At 42.0% G+C, this 17395-nt stretch overlaps 1 protein-coding gene across 8 annotated transcripts in view; it reads left to right on the top strand.

Annotated features, from left to right (window-relative positions):
- The window catches only part of Tmem135 (transmembrane protein 135), a 234757-nt gene that overhangs the window by 50541 nt on the left and 166821 nt on the right, over nt 1-17395 (top strand). For 2 of the 8 annotated variants that reach the window (XM_038313746.2, XM_038313744.2), the window contains exon 1: nt 8677-8996. The exons of 1 other annotated variant lie outside the window; for it this stretch is intronic. In XM_038313746.2, coding sequence (XP_038169674.1) covers nt 8856-8996 — 141 coding nt within the window. In that variant the 5' untranslated portion in view covers nt 8677-8855. Of the gene's footprint in view, nt 1-8676; nt 8997-9170; nt 9241-9516; nt 9675-10330; nt 10447-11800; nt 12091-13546; nt 13589-17395 lie in introns of those variants that run through there. 5 more of the 8 variants (XM_038313748.2, XM_038313750.2, XM_038313745.2 and 2 more) reach the window with 5 other exon arrangements.

The following is a 17395-nucleotide window of genomic DNA, read 5'->3' as shown; positions in this document are numbered from 1 at the left end:
TCCACATTTTCCAAAAATAAAACACATCCATTTGCCAAATTTCATTTCTTCGAGTACATTTTGCATTACTTTCTGTAGGTAATGGACTTTGGTTATACAAAGAACAAGTAGGACATTACCATATAATTTCCTTGGCTTGTTGCCAAGTGATAAAGAAAAAAATATTTCTTTAAATCTTTGCTCTTAACATGGTGTTTCTTATGAAATTCTGAATTTTTAGTACATTTCCTACCAATAACTGATCAATTTCTTCATTACCTTGTGCTAGAGGGCCTGGTAGACTTGTATGGGGTGTGATATGTTTATATATCACACTTATTATATTATTTTATACAAGGGATGATTTCTATTTCTGATTATTTGTTGTATTTGAATAAATAAAAAAGTTATCATAAGTTAATATTAGTGAGAAGTACCTTGGCCTGTACTTTTTTCTAGCCACAATGGAATGCTGATTTATACCAAAAAAAAAATAAGAGAAACAAAGATGAATTAGAAGTAGATCCTGCCTTCGATGAGCTTATAGTCAGAGAAAGGTTGATTACAAATGCAAAGCTATTGGAGGGTGATCAACTTGTATTAGAGATAATGATGTACATGTATCCCAAAAGCACAATCATGTTGCTTAAAAGGACGAAAAATAATCAGTCAATGTTATTAGCCATCTGTGTTACAAGTATCTTGGTTGCTGGTTGATGCTGTTTCCAGCAGAGAAAATTGTGGTAAGGAGGCTGCTTGTTGGTTCCCGACTGCTCAGCCCCGAAATAATCACACAGAAACTGTATTATTTAAATCACTGCTTGGCCCATTAGCTCTAGCTTCTTATTGGCTAACTCTTACACATTAATTTAACCCATTTCTATTAATCTGTGTATTGCCACGTGACTGTGGCTTACTGGCCAAAGTTCTAGTGTCTGTCATGGCTTCTCCCTGACTTCCTCCTTTTTCCCAGCATGCCGTTTTGTTCCCCCCCCCCTGCATACCTAACTTCTGCCCTATCAACAGGCCAAGGCAGTTTCTTTATTCACCAATGGTATTTACAGCATACAGAAGGGAATCCCGTATCACCTTCCCTTTCTTGTTTAAATGAAAAGGAAGGTTTTAACTTTAACATAGTAAAATTACATATAACAATTATCAAGCAAGAATTACAGTTACAATATTTATATCTACTTAATCTTTTATCATAACTAAGGAAAACTATAAATATAACTATAAATTCTTCAACTCCATCAAACACTCCAGAAGGATATAATATTACCTAAGTAAACAGGAAGTATATTGTAAGTAACTTCCAAAACTCTAGAATTGACAGAGACATCTTGCTGCCAGGAGAGTCACTCAAACTTCTGGCAGCTCCAATCTGTTTCAAAAGGATGATGGGCATCGAAGTGGCTTTTTATGGAGTTGTTTAGCCATTTGGGTAAAAAAACTGCTCTTGCCTGGACTGCTTGATGAACTGGACATGCAGGACCCACAGAGAAATGACTGCTGAACTTGCCTAAAGTTGAGAAAGGGCCTTCAGGATTCCTGCTTCATGAAAGAGTCTGCCAGACACATTGAGAACACAGAAAAAAGTGACTGACAAACTGCCAATAAAGGCTGAACTGTTTTTGAAATTCCCTGCTTTGTGGAAAAGCCTGGTGAATACTATGGGCCTGTAGGCTGAAGATGGATGCTCCAGTGTTACAGCAGAACTTTGGGTGACTGTCTAGGTAGCAAGATGTCTCTGTCATGAAAGTCCTAAGTTCTTAAATATTTTAAATGCCATATTCTTTAGCCTTTGAAAGGGTTGAAGAATGCCTATCCATCTGAAATACATCTCTGTACATCTAGAAAATCTAGCTAACATGACTACAAGCTTGACTATTTAGATAATTATCTATTAACCTACATTTCTTAATTATGCATTGCATTTTTAAATGAGCTGCACAAACACAATACCTCAATCAAGAACAGAAATATACATATAACAAAATTGACCTTAAGTTTGTATCAATAGAGCAATATCCATACAAATGCAAATCTCTATAGCAGAAAATCACTATAGGCTTAACAAACTTCACTTTATCTTCTTCCAATGACACAGAAAGACTATGTTTTAAATTAACTTGTGGACAAGTCACTAGATTCTGAAAATGGAATATAACGGAAGTACCATTAAGTCAACTCAAGATACAGAGCACACACACACACACACACACACACACACACACACACAAATAACCCACAGAAGAACAGACAGTAGCTACCAGAGTTACACATGTAGCAGTTATTGCCATAAATCAGCAACTTCACTGCTAGGTTTATTCTCAAGAGAAAGGAAAACATGTGTCTAGAGAATGAGAAACAAAAGTACATCCAGGTCTGGTGATGTAGCTCATCGGAGGGCTTGCACAGAGTCTTGGCTTCTATCCCTAGTACCACATAAACTATGTATGATGGTGTATACCTACCATCCCAGCACTGGGAGACCGAGGCAGGAGGATCAGAAGTTTAAGGTCATCCTGAGTTACTCAAATGAGAGTTTGAGGACACCTTGTGCTGAATGAGACGGTCTTAAAACAAAGAACAGTCCCTTCTGGTTTACTCATCGGAGCTCCAAATGTCCCAGGAGGGACAAACTGTCGCTGATACACACATTAAAATTTTACACAGCAATAAGAATGAGTGAACTAGAGTAGCGTGCACTAAATTTTGATTAAAGGGGGCCAGGCACACAGAATTTCAATTTATGATTCTAATACAACAAAATTTTAGGAAGAGGCAAAGAATTTAGAATAACAACCATCTCTTTTTGTGGGTGTATTTACTGAAAAGGGACACAAGAGGAATTTATGTGTGGATGGAAACACTCTTTTTTTTTTTTTTTAAAAAAAAAAATCTGCCTGGAGTTCAGGAGTGAAGGAATAGTGAAAGACTCACCAAGCTTTCCTTTTTCCATTTTATGTATTCTGTTATGCATGTCAACTGAAAATTATGCAAATGAAAAGAGACCAAATTAACAGCTCAATTAACACAAAAGCTAATTACTACTTCGAAGAAGGTTGCCTAGAACTGGCCAAACTGCCCCAGCCTTCCAAAACCACAACACAATCCTTACTTTAAACCCTCTGAGATTTAGGGCAGGCTTGTTATCTAAGCGCAGCCTAGACTTTCTTAACTAATGCAGCGCTTGTCACTGACAAAGTAAGGACCCAGGCTGGAAACCTGGCTTTGACAGCACAACAAGGGAGATCTTATCTTTCACAAGGACGTAAGGCACAGCAAGCTTTATATATGAATGCCTAAACTCCAGTGCCAACTTACATGGAGCAAAAGAAACACAAACACAAACTCACCCCTCACACAAACTAGGATGTAGGGCACCGTCTTATCCCATGTCTCACTAGAGACAGCTACACAAGAAGCCAGACCATAGCGTAAGTAGATTTGGTGTACGCATTATTAGAAAAAGATGTTTAGTGACATCCATTCAGGAAGGCCTGTGGGTCATTTTTGTAGTGGAGAGAGATTTGTGGGCGAGTCCAGAACTTCTGGGCTCCTGGGGCAATCACTCTAAACGTGTGTTTCAGTTGTCTCGGTGGCTCCTCCCTTTTGGCTCTAATTCTATACTGAGACTTTCAGAAATGTCCCCGAGTTACTCTGTCACCTTAGGACACTGCTGGCCTCTGATGTATTTCTTCCACACGTTCACTCTTACCTACTTTCTACTCATTTTGTACTTTTCCTCTCAAAGAATAATCATAAATCATCAAAGTAATATAGATACTGGGTATGCTATAAAAGTATAGCTAAACACTGTCAGGTTGTTTTGAGAGTAATTTTGGCAACTCTTGAAGGCCTGCTGTGAAGAAATTATCGGGGAGGGGTGGTGTGGAGGGTGGGGTGTGTGTGTGGAAAGGAATCCTGGTCACCTAGTAAAGTTTGGCAACATTGTTGCCTGTTAAAATGTGGAGAACAGAAACTCTGTTTGATGCACGTCTGCATTTGGTTAAAGAAGTTTCTAGGTAGAATATTGAAAGTATCAACTGGTTTTAAAATACCAAACATGTTTAGATAGGAAGTGAAGCCCTACAAAGGAGCTTCTCAAAATTCTTACGAATTTGAGGCAAATATCAAGATCCCAAGCACTTCCGTTTTAAAAACAGACAAGGCAACACCTGTTTTTCATCCCATGCCTCTCTAGAGGGTAAAAGGTTCTGAAATCAAAGCTTTCTTTAAGGAAAAGTTCAAATCCAGGTAGAGCTATATGGATCTTTGGATTCTTTGTTAAGGCTCTAGGGGTTTAGAGATTTTCTTCTCCCTGGGTCCTTTCAAGGCTGGACAGAGGGTTTCCAAGCCTATGAAAGGCATTTCCTACCCAACTCTCAGTCCAAGATAGAAGTGTTTGTTTCAGGGACTTTAGGGTGTGTGTCTTCTTTTTTCTTTCTTTCTTTCTTTCTTTCTTTTTTTTTTTTTTGCCATAGAAAGAGCTTCCAGATTTTAAAGAGACTTGCATTGGCAGAATCACTGATTGCTTAATCTGAAAGAGAATATTTCTCTCAGTAATCATCTTTTAATGTTTCTATGGGAAAATGTGTATTTAATCTCTTTAAGAGTGTCTCTTGTGGGTCAGGCTGGTTTGGCATTTAGTATTTAGCCAGGGAGGATGATCTGTCCTTGAGCTTCTGGTCCTCATGTCCCCTCCTCCTGAACATTGGGGCTGCAGGTGTACATTACCACATTCAGTTTGTGTGGTGCTGGGGGTGGAACCCAAGGCCTAGGGCATGATGACCTAGTAGTCCACCAACTGAGCCACAGCTTCCTGCATTTACATCTAAAAATACTTTAAATAAAGTGATGGGGGGCGTGAAGCTATGTTGAAACAAATACTGTGCTGTATGTAACTATTCTGAAAACTTTGTTTATTGTCAACGAAGTATAGGTGGACATTGAATATTGTAGCGATAAAGAAGTACCAGGGTCTGCTTAGTGTAAGCCATGATTTGTATCAGTCTTGTGTCTGAATACATGTCTATAATGGTTTCATACAAATCTGAACAAAGTCATCATTGATAAGCATGGACTTTGCATCTCATCTTATGTGCATTCCCATTCTTTTCCATTGACACCTACAAAGGTAGACTATTGCAAGAAACAACCATTTTCAACTCATGTCTTCAAGTCTTTGAATTCTACCAAAATAGTCAGAAAACCCCTTTCCCCTCTTTATTGTGCATCTTATTTGAAGAAATTCTGTTTCACCTTGCCGATGAAGTCCAAGGCCTGAGATGGTCCCTTCCTTCCCTTGTCCTCCTTTCCTCACTTTTTTTGAAAGAGAAACAATGAAGGCCCAAGAAAGTGTCAGTCAAACACTGTCATAATCTCTCCCCCAAATAACAAATGATCCATGCAGAGGAAATGCTTACATTGATCTTAATGGCAGTGTATTGAGAAGCCTGCTTTGAAAACCAGTGTGAGACTATCTATCAGTGGTTCTCAATCTGTGGGTCATGACCCCTTGGGAGGGTGTCAAATAACTCCTTCACAGGGTTGCCTCAGACTACTGGAAAACACAGATATTTTGTATTATGATTCATAACATTAGCAAAAATTATAGTTATGAAGTAGCAATGAAAGTAAGTGTTTGGTTGGAGGTCACCATAACGTGAGGAACTATATTAAGTAAAGGGTTGCAACATTAGGAAGTTTGAGAACCACTGAATATATATATATATATATATATATATATATATATATATATATATATATATATATATCTAGAGCCTATAAATTAAAAATGTAAACTACTGTGAACAAATTTTGCCCAAGTATTTTTTTAATTATAAACTATAGAGCCTGAATTGGTCAATGTTCTATTTATGTGAAGAGGCACCATGCACCATGACCCGATGTGAAATTTCCATCTGTATGCTGTGATTACCATTGATTAATGAATAAAGAAGCTGTCTTGGCCTATGATAGGGCAAAAGAACAGAGCTAGGCGGGGAAAACTAAAGTGAATGCTGGGAGAAAGGAGGCGGCATCAGAGAGAAGCCATGGAGCCACCACAGACATGCAGAAACTTTGCTGGTCAGTCACTGCCATGTGGCAATACACAGATCAATAGAAATGGGTTAAATTAAAGTGTAAGAGTTAGCCAATAAGAAGCTAGAGCTAATGGGCCAAGCAGTGATTTAATTAATATAGTTTCTGTGTTATCATTTCGGAGCTAAGCGGCCAGGAATGAAGCCACCTCCATGCAACAATGACCAGGGCCCTACCTCTTATACATGTTTACATAGTTAAGATAATATTCTACAACATATGCCATTAGGGCCAGCTCTCCCACACCTGTGTGAGGGGCAGGACTGTCTCTCTTGAGTGCCAGGAGCCAGCTCCCCTGTGCCTGGATCTTTGCAGCCAGCTCTCCCGTGAGGGTCAGGACCAGTTCTCTTGCTGCAGTGTTTAGGGAGGGACAGGATTAGCTTTCCCAGGGCCAGTGAAGACAGGATTGGCTCAGGCTGGCTGTTTCATTTCATCATGTATGGTTCTTATGGCCCCCTGTGGTAACACAAACCATAGATATCAATACAGACCACAACCGTAACAGGACCATGGACCTAGACATGGCCCTTGGCAGCAAGTGGGACCTGGATGTCACCATGGCTTCTGTGGCAGCTCAGGTCACCCAGATCAGTATGGTCCCGGCGACAGCACAGCCCTTGGACATCAACATGGTCTCAGGTGGCTGTCCAGACCCTGGACATGTGCATGGCTCTTGGTGGTCACAGGAGCTGTGATGTCATCTCAGGCCTGGATGATGGCCCCTGGTGACACTATGGGCCACTCAAATCAGCATGCCTCCAGTAGCTGCATGTCCATTAGACACCAACAAGGCCACAGATTGTGACCCAGCCCCCGGCATCTGTGTGGATTGTTTGTTATTTATATTTAATATTTTACTTCGAATACTTGAAGAAGAAGGGAGGCTTATGTATAATTCATTTTATTTTTCTCATTTAAAGCTTTTCAGCACTTTTTTTCTTGCAGACCATCAGGTTTTCAGGAATAGATTAATGATGTTAGCAAGGCAAGCTTGCATTACTATTCCTGTAATGGCTAGGGCAAGTTTATACTGTGTGTTTCTCACCCACTTCCTTTCTGAGCTGGAGATCTTTGTAAACACTGTGATTCTTTGGCTCCCATGCTAGTATTCTCTATTGGGCATGGTGAGTGGGGATGATGACTTGAACAGCAGATCTTCAGGAAGATCTTGGACTTTGAACAGGATGTGGTAGCAATTGGGTATTTTCAGTTGTCTCTCTGCGTGGGAAGAATAAGTCCAGATGTTTGGGTAGCCAGAGGCAAAACACAATGGCTGATGCTATTAATTACCCTGGTATCTGTTTTGCCATTCTGTGTGGTGATACAATCATCAGATGTTAGCTGCCATTTGCCCAAGCTGAGGTCACGTTACTCAGCCGATTCATTTGTACTGGTCGATGGCAAAGTTTCTTTCTCTTTTCCTTTTTGGAAAAGGCAAGGTCTCATGATGCAGTCCTAGGCTGGCCTCAGGTTCACTCGGTAACTCAGGCTGGCCTTGAACTCCAGACCCTCCTGCTTAGCTTCCATGTGCTGCCAGACACAGCCTGAGAACTTTGCTTCTTCTCCTTCTTTCTGTGGCCGTTTTGGTTAGCAAGTGGATGCTGTGTTATCGAAGTTATCATTTTGTAATCAGTGCAGCAATCAGAGGTGACAGCACTGTACCCTGAGAAGAGTCTGTGATGTTCTATAACATATATAATATAGATAGTCAGACATCCTTCAGACAGCCCACACCTCTCTTACTTGTGTGTTGTCTAATGTCTAGAATACTAGTTTTACGACAGCAGGAACACATCTTTTCCACATAAGTCTCTTCAGGGTATCAAACAGGGCTTGGGAAATTTTATGAGTTTACTAAATATTGTGGAAGGAACTGGATGGAGATGAGGGACCGAGGCAGAGGTAATACATTAGAAGTCCAAAGAAAGCAGGCTATTATGCTCAAAGAAACGGACACTAAGGAGCTAAATGGCAGGTGGTTGGTCATGGTTATCAGTCTTAGGTCAAGTTCTCAGGCCAGGCAGGAGTACTATCTGCACCGTTGCTATCTCTGCTGTGTGCTACTTGGGTAATGAGTATTTGTCAAGGTCCCTGTTGGTAGGACTGCTTAGTCATTAGGGTCTGGCAAGGCCTCACTACTGCCTTTCTGAATATGGTATTCATTTGAACACAGCCAAATGAGCATTTTTTCAAGGCTTTCCAGGCAAAACAGCGCTTAGGTTTCGGAGGTTGAGCAAGTTGCGAGAATATTGAGGTTCTGTTGCAACCGCAGGCAGTCTTACGTGAACACCTGGGAGAACCGGCACAACAGTGGAGCAAGCTTCTCCAGGCTGGTCCAGTGGCGAACCTTTCTCCTCCATCTCCCAGCAAAGATACTGAATCCTTTTGTTCCACTACCTTCTACCCTTCTTGGCCGGCCTTTGAAAGGACGCCCGCTGAGACAGCCGGGCTCTCGCTAGCGCGTCCCCGAGCCGCGCAAGCTAGGGAAGGCTGAAGGCGCTCACTTCCTCAGCGCGCTCGCCCACCCGCGGGAGCGCGCACGCACCGCCCCTCCCCGCCTCCGCCGTGCGCGCACCGCCCCCTCGCGCTGCCATACGCGGACCGGCCAACATCCGAGGACTCCGGCCCGGAGTAACCCCTCGCGTGACCTTTCCGCACCCCGCACACCTCGGCCAGCTCGGCTCCGGTCCCGCCGTTGTGTGCCTGCCGCCCCCCGCTGAGCCCCGTGATCCCCTGACCGCGCGCAGTCACCCCCGCCGCTCGTCATGGCGGCCCTCAGCAAGTCCATCCCTCATAACTGCTACGAGATCGGCCACACTTGGCACCCCTCCTGCCGGGTCTCCTTCCTGCAGATCACTTGGGGCGCCCTGGAGGAGTCCCTCAAGATCTACGCGCCCCTGTACCTGGTGAGCAGGGTCAGCGTGTGTGCAGGACGGGCCTCCCCGGGAGCATTGCTCGTGGGGGCAGTTTTAGGGGTGGTGGGAGGCCGGGGCGGGGTGGGGGGGAGTCCTCGGCGGAAGGAGGGGGAGGGGACCCCGACGGCGAGCTGTCACCGGGCGCCTGTTGCTAGGATGGGGATGTGCACCTGACTGGCAGGGTCAGAGTGCAGGACACTTGAGGACCTGGATCCAGGGACTTTGTGATGGAGAGGTATTGGAGCATACTTAGTCCAATGCATGCCCAAGTCTCTCCTCAGACCCCTTTACCTCCTCTTTGCGCCTCTTCCTCCTATGAAAAAGGGTATGTCCCCGTGGCCACAGATCTTGGCTCCGTTTGCGGTGACAGAGCTGTGGCTTGAGGGCTTTGCTCTTTTGCAAGTTTGCAGAGTAGACTGACTCCTGGTTTGAGATTTTGTGTAGTGATTTCGGAGTCATAGAAGGTGTTAGGAGATCTGACTTATGTCGTCGAGGTCATTTTCTTATACAGGTTTGCATGCAGGAAAGTTTATAGAGAGTATCTGGAACCCACCTGTAACACTGAGAACTGGGAAAGATCCTTTCTCCTAAAGAGAGCTCCTGTCTCCTTCAGTCATCACATCCTTGGCATTTGATCACTGAAGTTCGTTGTCATTGTGTACTAAGAAGGTAGACACCCTATTTTGTATGTTTCCTAGAAGTTTATTCAATATCAATGGATGATCCATTTTTTTTGTTGAAGTAATTTGGTCCGATGACATCCTTGACAGTATGATTATGCCTGTAACTTATAGAGAAGTCGAATTAGTAATTATTGGCAGAAACACAGGAAGGGATAGTAACTGCTTCTGAGGGTGTAAAAGCCAACTTCCAAAGGCGCTTCCCCACCTTTATTTATTTCAAGAAAATACCAGGGGTCATGTTAGAATGGGGTTTCCAATTCAGTAGGTCTCGGTGGGGCCTGGAGAGTAAATTTCTGATAAACTGTAAAGGAGTGTTGATACTGGGGACTGCCCCCTTTAGTAGGAAGGATCTGGAGGCCAGTAATAGAGTCTTATGTACATAAATCTATATCTACATGTACATTTTCCCTTATACTGCTGCTATTGGCTCTTCTATATGAATTGTGGACAGCCTGTGATTTGTATTTATTACTATGTTATTATCATTTAGTGTTGCTGGGGTTCTTAACCTGTTGTCTTGTACTGTTAAGACAAGAGTTCTACTGTTGAACTCTGCCCCAGACTTTTTTTTAAATATTTACAAATTCTTTGGGCTCTTGATCATCTGCACAGAACATCTGTTCCTAGGCTGGGGGTGGATGGGTAGCTTAGTGGTCGAACCTTTTCTTAGCATGTGCCAGGCCCTGTGTTCTGACTGCTTTGCCCTGTTCCACTACCTCTCACCCTTGACAAAACAAAGCAAAGCAAAATTAATCCAGGTAAATGTGGTTCCAAGATTGTTCTTGACCTCAACAATTAGGAACTAGGTGGGAAGAAGGTTGACACTGTGCTATTTCTCCTGAGATCTACAGGATCATATATTCATTCATTCATTCGATGAGTATTTGTGGAATCTGTGTTGTATCTACAGCGCAGACAATTCATCGATCCTGTTCTGTGTTAGCGTAGTTTAGGGAAGCAGCTGGGGCAGAGATTCTCCAACTCTAGCAAGATAGGATCAGTGGGGATCAAGAAAGACTTGTTTCGCTATAACATATTCAGATAAGCTAAATACTGCTTCAGAAAAAATTTCCTATCTCATGTGGCCTTATTGTTTTTTACAGTTGTGTATTTCAAATTGTTGCTTATTGGTGGTTGTGAAATGAAATTAGTGAGAACTGACTAGTATTTTAAGTGAAACAGGGGTTAGAAGATGTTAGCCCATCTCAGGCACTAAGGCTAAGGAGTGGAATTTTAGTCACACTGTACTTTTTGTAGGAGTTCTGTAGTTGATCTGGATTTGCATCTCCCTTCTATCAGTTACCCTCTGACTTTATGCATGTTTGGTTTTTATGTTTATGGGTGTGAGAATTGAGGTAAAATAATGCACTGATGATCTTCCACACATTTTGTATGTTGTTGTTATTATTATTATTAAAGGCAAGGACTTCTGACCTTGATCTTTGGATGCTCCAGCCTCTACCTCTGGTCCTGGGATTACAGGTGTGCACTGCTGTGCATTGTTTATACGATGCTCCTATCAAACTCAGCCGTATGCATACTAGGTAGGCACTCTTCTTACTGAGTTCTATCCATAGCTCATAACGTGTCTTGCATATGTGTATTTTCTTTCTCTCCTTCAGTAGCTCTTACTGCCAGTTAGAGTTGGTGGAATTTGACTTTGGCCTTGAAAATAAGATTGGACCTTGATTCGTGGCGTGAATGTGTAGGGTGCACATCAAGAGCGGGAGCTAATAGTGTGACCTGGGGGAGAAATCCAAGAGTTTTGTAAGAGAAGAATATGTACAGTGTATACAGCAAAAGGTTTGTATGCAGTTAGGTACTATAGTTCCTGTCGAACATTCTGTGTTTGCGCCCTCACTCATTTTATCCCATAGCTGTGACGCCATCTGAAGATTATCCCCACTTCATAAATTAGAAAACAGGAAATCAGAGCGATTCATCTTGCTTCATAAGATTTTAGGGCAGTGAGGTAAAAGGACAGGGTTATGGCCTTGTTTTGTGCTCTGGTATCTGACCAAAGGTCAGGCCAAAGGAACAATTTGTTTTTGTTTTATTTTACCTTTTTAGCCAAGGAGGTTACAGGAACACATGCTGCGGAAGGATGAGGAGTCCTGTGGCAGTTGCTAGCGGGAGTTGGAAGGGTTAGGAGCTGTCGCTTCACCTGATGGTCCAGAGCCTTATGTGCCCGTGGAATCCCACCTGTGTGTGTGTGCCTCACTAGCAGCGGGATCGAAGGAAAGTTAGATTGCCTCTGTTTCTGGCTTGCTGACAGATCACTTGGTTGGACTTAGAGAAGAATGGCAGTAGGAATAGTAGCTGACTTAGTAAGCTCCTAATGCAGTCAGTGGATTTGCGGTTGAAGTATGTCCTCACGATGGCTGGATCTCCTGTTACAGCAGGTAGCTTTTAGTCAGAACCAGCGTTTTTTGGAAGTTGTGAATGAGTGCATGTGTGAATGAATGGACTTTAGAATAGTCCAGGAGTAGGCTGGTATTTGGCATACTTGCCAGAGAAAACGAAAGGCCAGTTTTAGAGGCTTCTCAGTGGAAGAGTAAACAGGGCATGAGAACGGAGGATTTGGAGACAGCACAAGGACCTGCTAATATTTATAGGATTATAAATCATATTCTGGAACCTGTAAAATGAGCCTTACATTATTTCCCTTTCATTTGAAATACGAGTCAATCTAATGGATTCCGTAATTTCCTCATATTATTCTCTTGTTCTGTGCATTTGCCTTCATGCTTTTTCTACTCCCTGCTTAAGACATTTTGAAATGTAGACTTAGCAGTTTTATTCTGATGAATGATTTTTAATTCACTTTTTTTTTTGGTTTCCTTTTCACTTTTAAAGGAATATAAAATGCCAATTTTGATTAGGTGATTAATAACAGTGGATTAATTGTTAAAGAGAACGAAATGTTTCAGGAAGTTATTAGCTAATCATTTCATAGAGTTCTGTGAAATCATACACAGTTCCCTCTCATGAGAACTAGATCATGTTAAATCCTTCTACCTAACAATCCTGAAGCGATTTAAACCCCTACATTTCCCATGGTTCACAAAGAATGGTTGTTAGTAAGAACTGTTATTCCTTTTTTTATTAAAAATTTCCACCTCCTCACCTCTTCCCCTCCTCCCATTTCCCTCCCCCCTCCCCCCACCCCCTCCCTCCCTCTCTAGTCCAAAGAGCATCAGGGTTCCCTGCCTTGTGAGAAGTTCAAGGTCCTCCCCCCTCCATCCAGGTCTAGGAAGGTGAGCATCGAAAAAGACTAGGCTCCCACAAAGCCAGTACATGCAGTAAGATCAAAAGCCAGTGCCATTGTCCTTGGCTTCTCATTCAGCCCTCATTGTCCGCCATGTTCAGAGAGTCCAATTTGATCACATGCTCCATCAGACCCAGTCCAGCTGGCCTTGGTGAGCTCCCATTAGATCAGTTCCACCATCTCAGTGGGTGGGCACATTGGTATGGATTTTAAGCTCAATTTTGTTATATGTATATGTATTTCTGCTCTTGATTAAGGTATTGTGATTGTGTAGTTTATTTAAAAATTTATGTATAATCAGGAAATATAGGTTGTTAATGAATAATCATCGATAATAGTCAAGCTTATAGTCATGTTAGTTAGATTTTCTAGATATATAGAGATATATTTTAAATAGGCATTCTTCATATCTTTCAAAGACTACAGAATATGGCATTTTAAATGTTTTAATAACTTAGGGTTTTCATGACAATGAGACACACCTGTTCCTGGCAGCACCAGTCTACTTCAAGAGGAAGATGGGCATCGAAGAGGCTCCTTATGGAATTTGATAGCCATTTGATCAAGAAATTGCTCTTGCATAAACTGGACACAAAGAATTGCAGAGAGAGGACTGCTGAACTTATCTAAAGGTGAGATGGTCTTTCAGGGTTCCTGCTTCATGAAAGAGTCTGTGAGACATTCTGCAGGACACAGCAGAAAGTGACTGAACTGTCTTTGAATTTTTCTGCTTCATGGAAATGTCTGCTGGATACTATGGGCCTGTAGGCCGAAGATAGATGCCCCAACGGTACAAAAGAACTTTGGGTGACTGTCCAGGCAGTGAGATGTCTCTGTCATTTCTAGAGTTTTGGAAGTTGCTTACTTCTTGTTTTCTTAGGTAATATTATATCCTTCTGGAGTCTTTGATGGAGCTGAAGAATAAATAGATAGTTATAGTTTTCCTTAGTTATGATAAAAGATAAAATAGATCTAAATATTGTAATTGTGATTCTTGCTTGATAACTGTTTTGCTATATGTAATTTTACTATGTTAAAGTTAAAGCCTTTCTTTTTTGTTTAAACAGAAAAAGGGGAAATGATGGAGGAGGGTCACCTGTCTGTGTGTTACTTTCATTGGTTAATAAAGAAACTGCCTTGGCCCTTTAATAGGACAGAAAATTAGGTAGGCGGAGTAGACAGAACAGAATTGTGTGAGAAAGAAAGCAGAGCCAGGCAGACACCTCAGGCAGTCGCCATGCCTCTCCGAGACAGACACAGGTTAAGATCTCTCCGGTAAATCAAGATGTGAGAATTAGCCAATAAGAGGCTGAAACTAATGGGCCAAGCAGTGTTTTAAAGAATACAGTTTTCGTGTAATTATTTCGGGTAAAGCTAGCCAGGTAGCGGGAAGCGGCCCGCTGCCTCATCACTACAGTATTGGACATAATGGGTTCTTTGCTTGCTTTCATAGAATTTATCCTCATATCTTTGTTAATTTGAAGAAGTAGCTTTGTTGGTGGTTATTTACTTTGAGGGCCTGAAATACGTTGACCTGTCCTTTTCTGGTTTTTAGGGTTAGTAATGAGGGATTTGATGTTTTCTGTTCTTTGATTTGCATGCTTTTGTGTGTTAGCTGCTGTTCTTCCCTTGCAGCTTCAATGGTGTTTCCCTGTCCTGTCCACTTGCTGTTGATAATCTACTGTGGAGGGTGGTTCTCTTGTCATGCGTGTTTAGTGTTTTGGTGTCTATTGTTTCTTTAGATTTTGGAAATATTGTACTAGCCATGGAGTAGATTTGGTATGCCGTTAGTTTTTATTACTCTCTTACCTTTTAGGATTCTTAGCTTTAGCATGTTGGTTTTATGTCAGAGTTCTTAGTCATTGTTATTGATAGTAGTATTATTGATGCTTTTTGAATTTATTGGTGTTGCTACCCATTGTTTTAATGATTCATTGAATTTTTCATTTCCAAAATTTGTATGTCCTTTAAAAATTTCAATTTACTTTTCCATTTTGCTGACTTTTCTTCCATTCATATTGCTGACTTTCCCCTACCACTTTCCTGACTTTCTCTTCTATATTGCTTGTTTTTTTTCCTTTTGAAGTACTCCATTCTTTTGCCATCTTGTTTTCTGTTTGAGGTCACTTTTTATTTTTACCCACAAACATTTGAGAATGTCATCTGGCCTTTTTTTTTTTTTGGTATCTTTGTGTGCAGTGATTGAGAAACTGTGACCTTGTTGGGGAATGCTGTGCTCTTCTGTTCTCATGCCTGCATTCCTGTGTTATTTGTGTGTTTGTTGGTTTGGGCATCTCTTCATGTTTCATGTGAGGGTCTTCTTAACATGCAGACTACACATGTGAGTTCAGTCCCCAGTGCTAGTGAGAGAGGAGAAGGGCACCTGTTGCAGAAGTAGTGTCTCCAAACCGTACAAGATGCAGAAATAGACTTAAACTCAGAGCACACTAACACATCACCAGTCACCATGAACAGAAAACGGTGGGTGATGCAGTTAAGAAGTATTTGGGGTAAATGTGGCAGTAGTGAGTGGGTCAGGTGAATTCAGGGAGCAGGGAGTGGGGAGATGAAGGGAAATAGCGATTTAGTAAGCAAGAAGTAAGGGAAGAGATTATTGTGAAGAAAAGGAAAAGAGAGAAAGATTAGAAAACCATAAACGGGAAAAGGCTTCCTTAATAATGAGAACATTCATAACCAATTTTAAGTCAATGTAAGAAGGAGTATAAAAACATAAGCATTAAAGCTAAAATAATAATAATAAAATACCTCAAATCCCATTAGAATAAGCCAAATTTCAAAATATTACTAAATGCATAGTAGAAAAAAGGCAAAACAGTTCCCCCACAAGAAGAATTTAAACAGAGACTCTTCTTTTGTTCCTGGCTGCCCAGACCCAAATAATCACACAGAAACTATATTAAATACAACACTGTTTGGCCAATGTCTCAGGCATATTTCTAGTTAGCTCTTACATCTTAAATTAACAAATTTCTATCAATCTATGTATCACTATACGGCTGTGGCCTACCTGTAGGCGTCTTTCTCCTTCGGCAGTTACATGATGTCCTCTTGACTCTGCCTACTCTCTTTCTATATATATCTCTGTTCAGATTTCCTACCTGGCTGTACTCTGCTAAGTCATTGGCCGAAACAGCTTTATTCACCAACCAAAGTAATAAAAGTAATACATATAGAGAAGGGCATCCCACATAAAAGAAAGAAAAAATTGTCTAATAATTAAAAAATATGTCAATACAGTTACAGTTTTATGAAGAAGAATAACAGATAATAGCATAAAAGCTGCCTAAAAAGCATGCTAACCTTATATTGGGGAAAAGGGGGGGGGTGTGTGCACATGGGAACAAAAACAAAAGCTGTCTTGTTTATTGGAGAGGGTTCATTCTGGGTCCTTCAGTGTTGAGGACTGTCGAGTGTAGTCAGGGGCAGGCTTGTGTCAGTGGACCTGTAGGGTCGTAACTGATGTGACTGACGGTGTTTGAGCCTCTTTGGAGAAGCCAGCTACCCGTAGTACTCTTCCCTTTGTCCACCAGGAACTTCTGCTGGCCACGCTCAGTCTTGCCGACTGTGAACTGAGCGGGTTCGTCCAGCCTCCTGAGACTCTTGAGCATGGCCAGTGTTCTAGGCAGGATTGTCCGGAACTGTGTGGGGAATCAGGGAGGAAAGCATCACATTGAGATCTCTACAGGCTGTCCTGTCTGTGTGCCTGCAAAACTTTCTGTGCATTGATCATCCTGCTGGGCCTTCAGTTTTCTCCAGTTCCACAGCTCTGAGCCACACAACAGTTAGCTTGAACCAGAGACTATCAGACTTCTATCTCAGGCTTTTATATTCCAGAGCAATGGTTCTCAACCATTGTCATGACCCGTTTGGGAGCTGCATATTGGATATCCGACACCTCAGATATTCTACATTACAGTTCTTAACAATAGCAAAATTACAGTTATGAAGTAGTAACTAAATAATTTTATGGTTGGGTTCACCACACCGTGAGGAACTGAATTAAAGGGTCAACAGTATTAGGAAGGTTGAGAACTACTGTTCTAGAGTAACTTTAGAGTGAGCTGAGCAGATGTTCCAGGCCTTAAGCTTGAGGCTAACTTTTCCTGTACATTTCACCACCTGGGCCAGTCCTGCGGCTGCTAGCACTTTCTGGCTTGTCAGCATCCAGCCCTCTTGCTGTCTACACCTGTCTCCCCGGGCTTCCCTCACTGAGTGTGGTAGGTTAAATTCAACATTCCCGAATTGGTCCTGTTCTCAGGGTCCCAGGGTAAGTCAGTTTTAAATCGTTGATTCCCTCAGGTATGGCACCTGGTCACATGTCACTGAGCTAGGGGACTGGGTTTACGATGTGCTTCCTGTGGGTTCGCCCTGAGGGCTGGACCCTGCAGCTCTTTGCCCTGGAGCTGCATGGGTTTTCT

The sequence above is a fragment of the Arvicola amphibius genome, chromosome 12 (assembly GCF_903992535.2).
Source record: "Arvicola amphibius chromosome 12, mArvAmp1.2, whole genome shotgun sequence".
NCBI classification, from domain to species: Eukaryota; Metazoa; Chordata; class Mammalia; order Rodentia; family Cricetidae; genus Arvicola; species Arvicola amphibius.
Note: the sequence above shows the minus strand (reverse complement) of the source record. Positions and strands in the feature narration are given on the sequence as shown.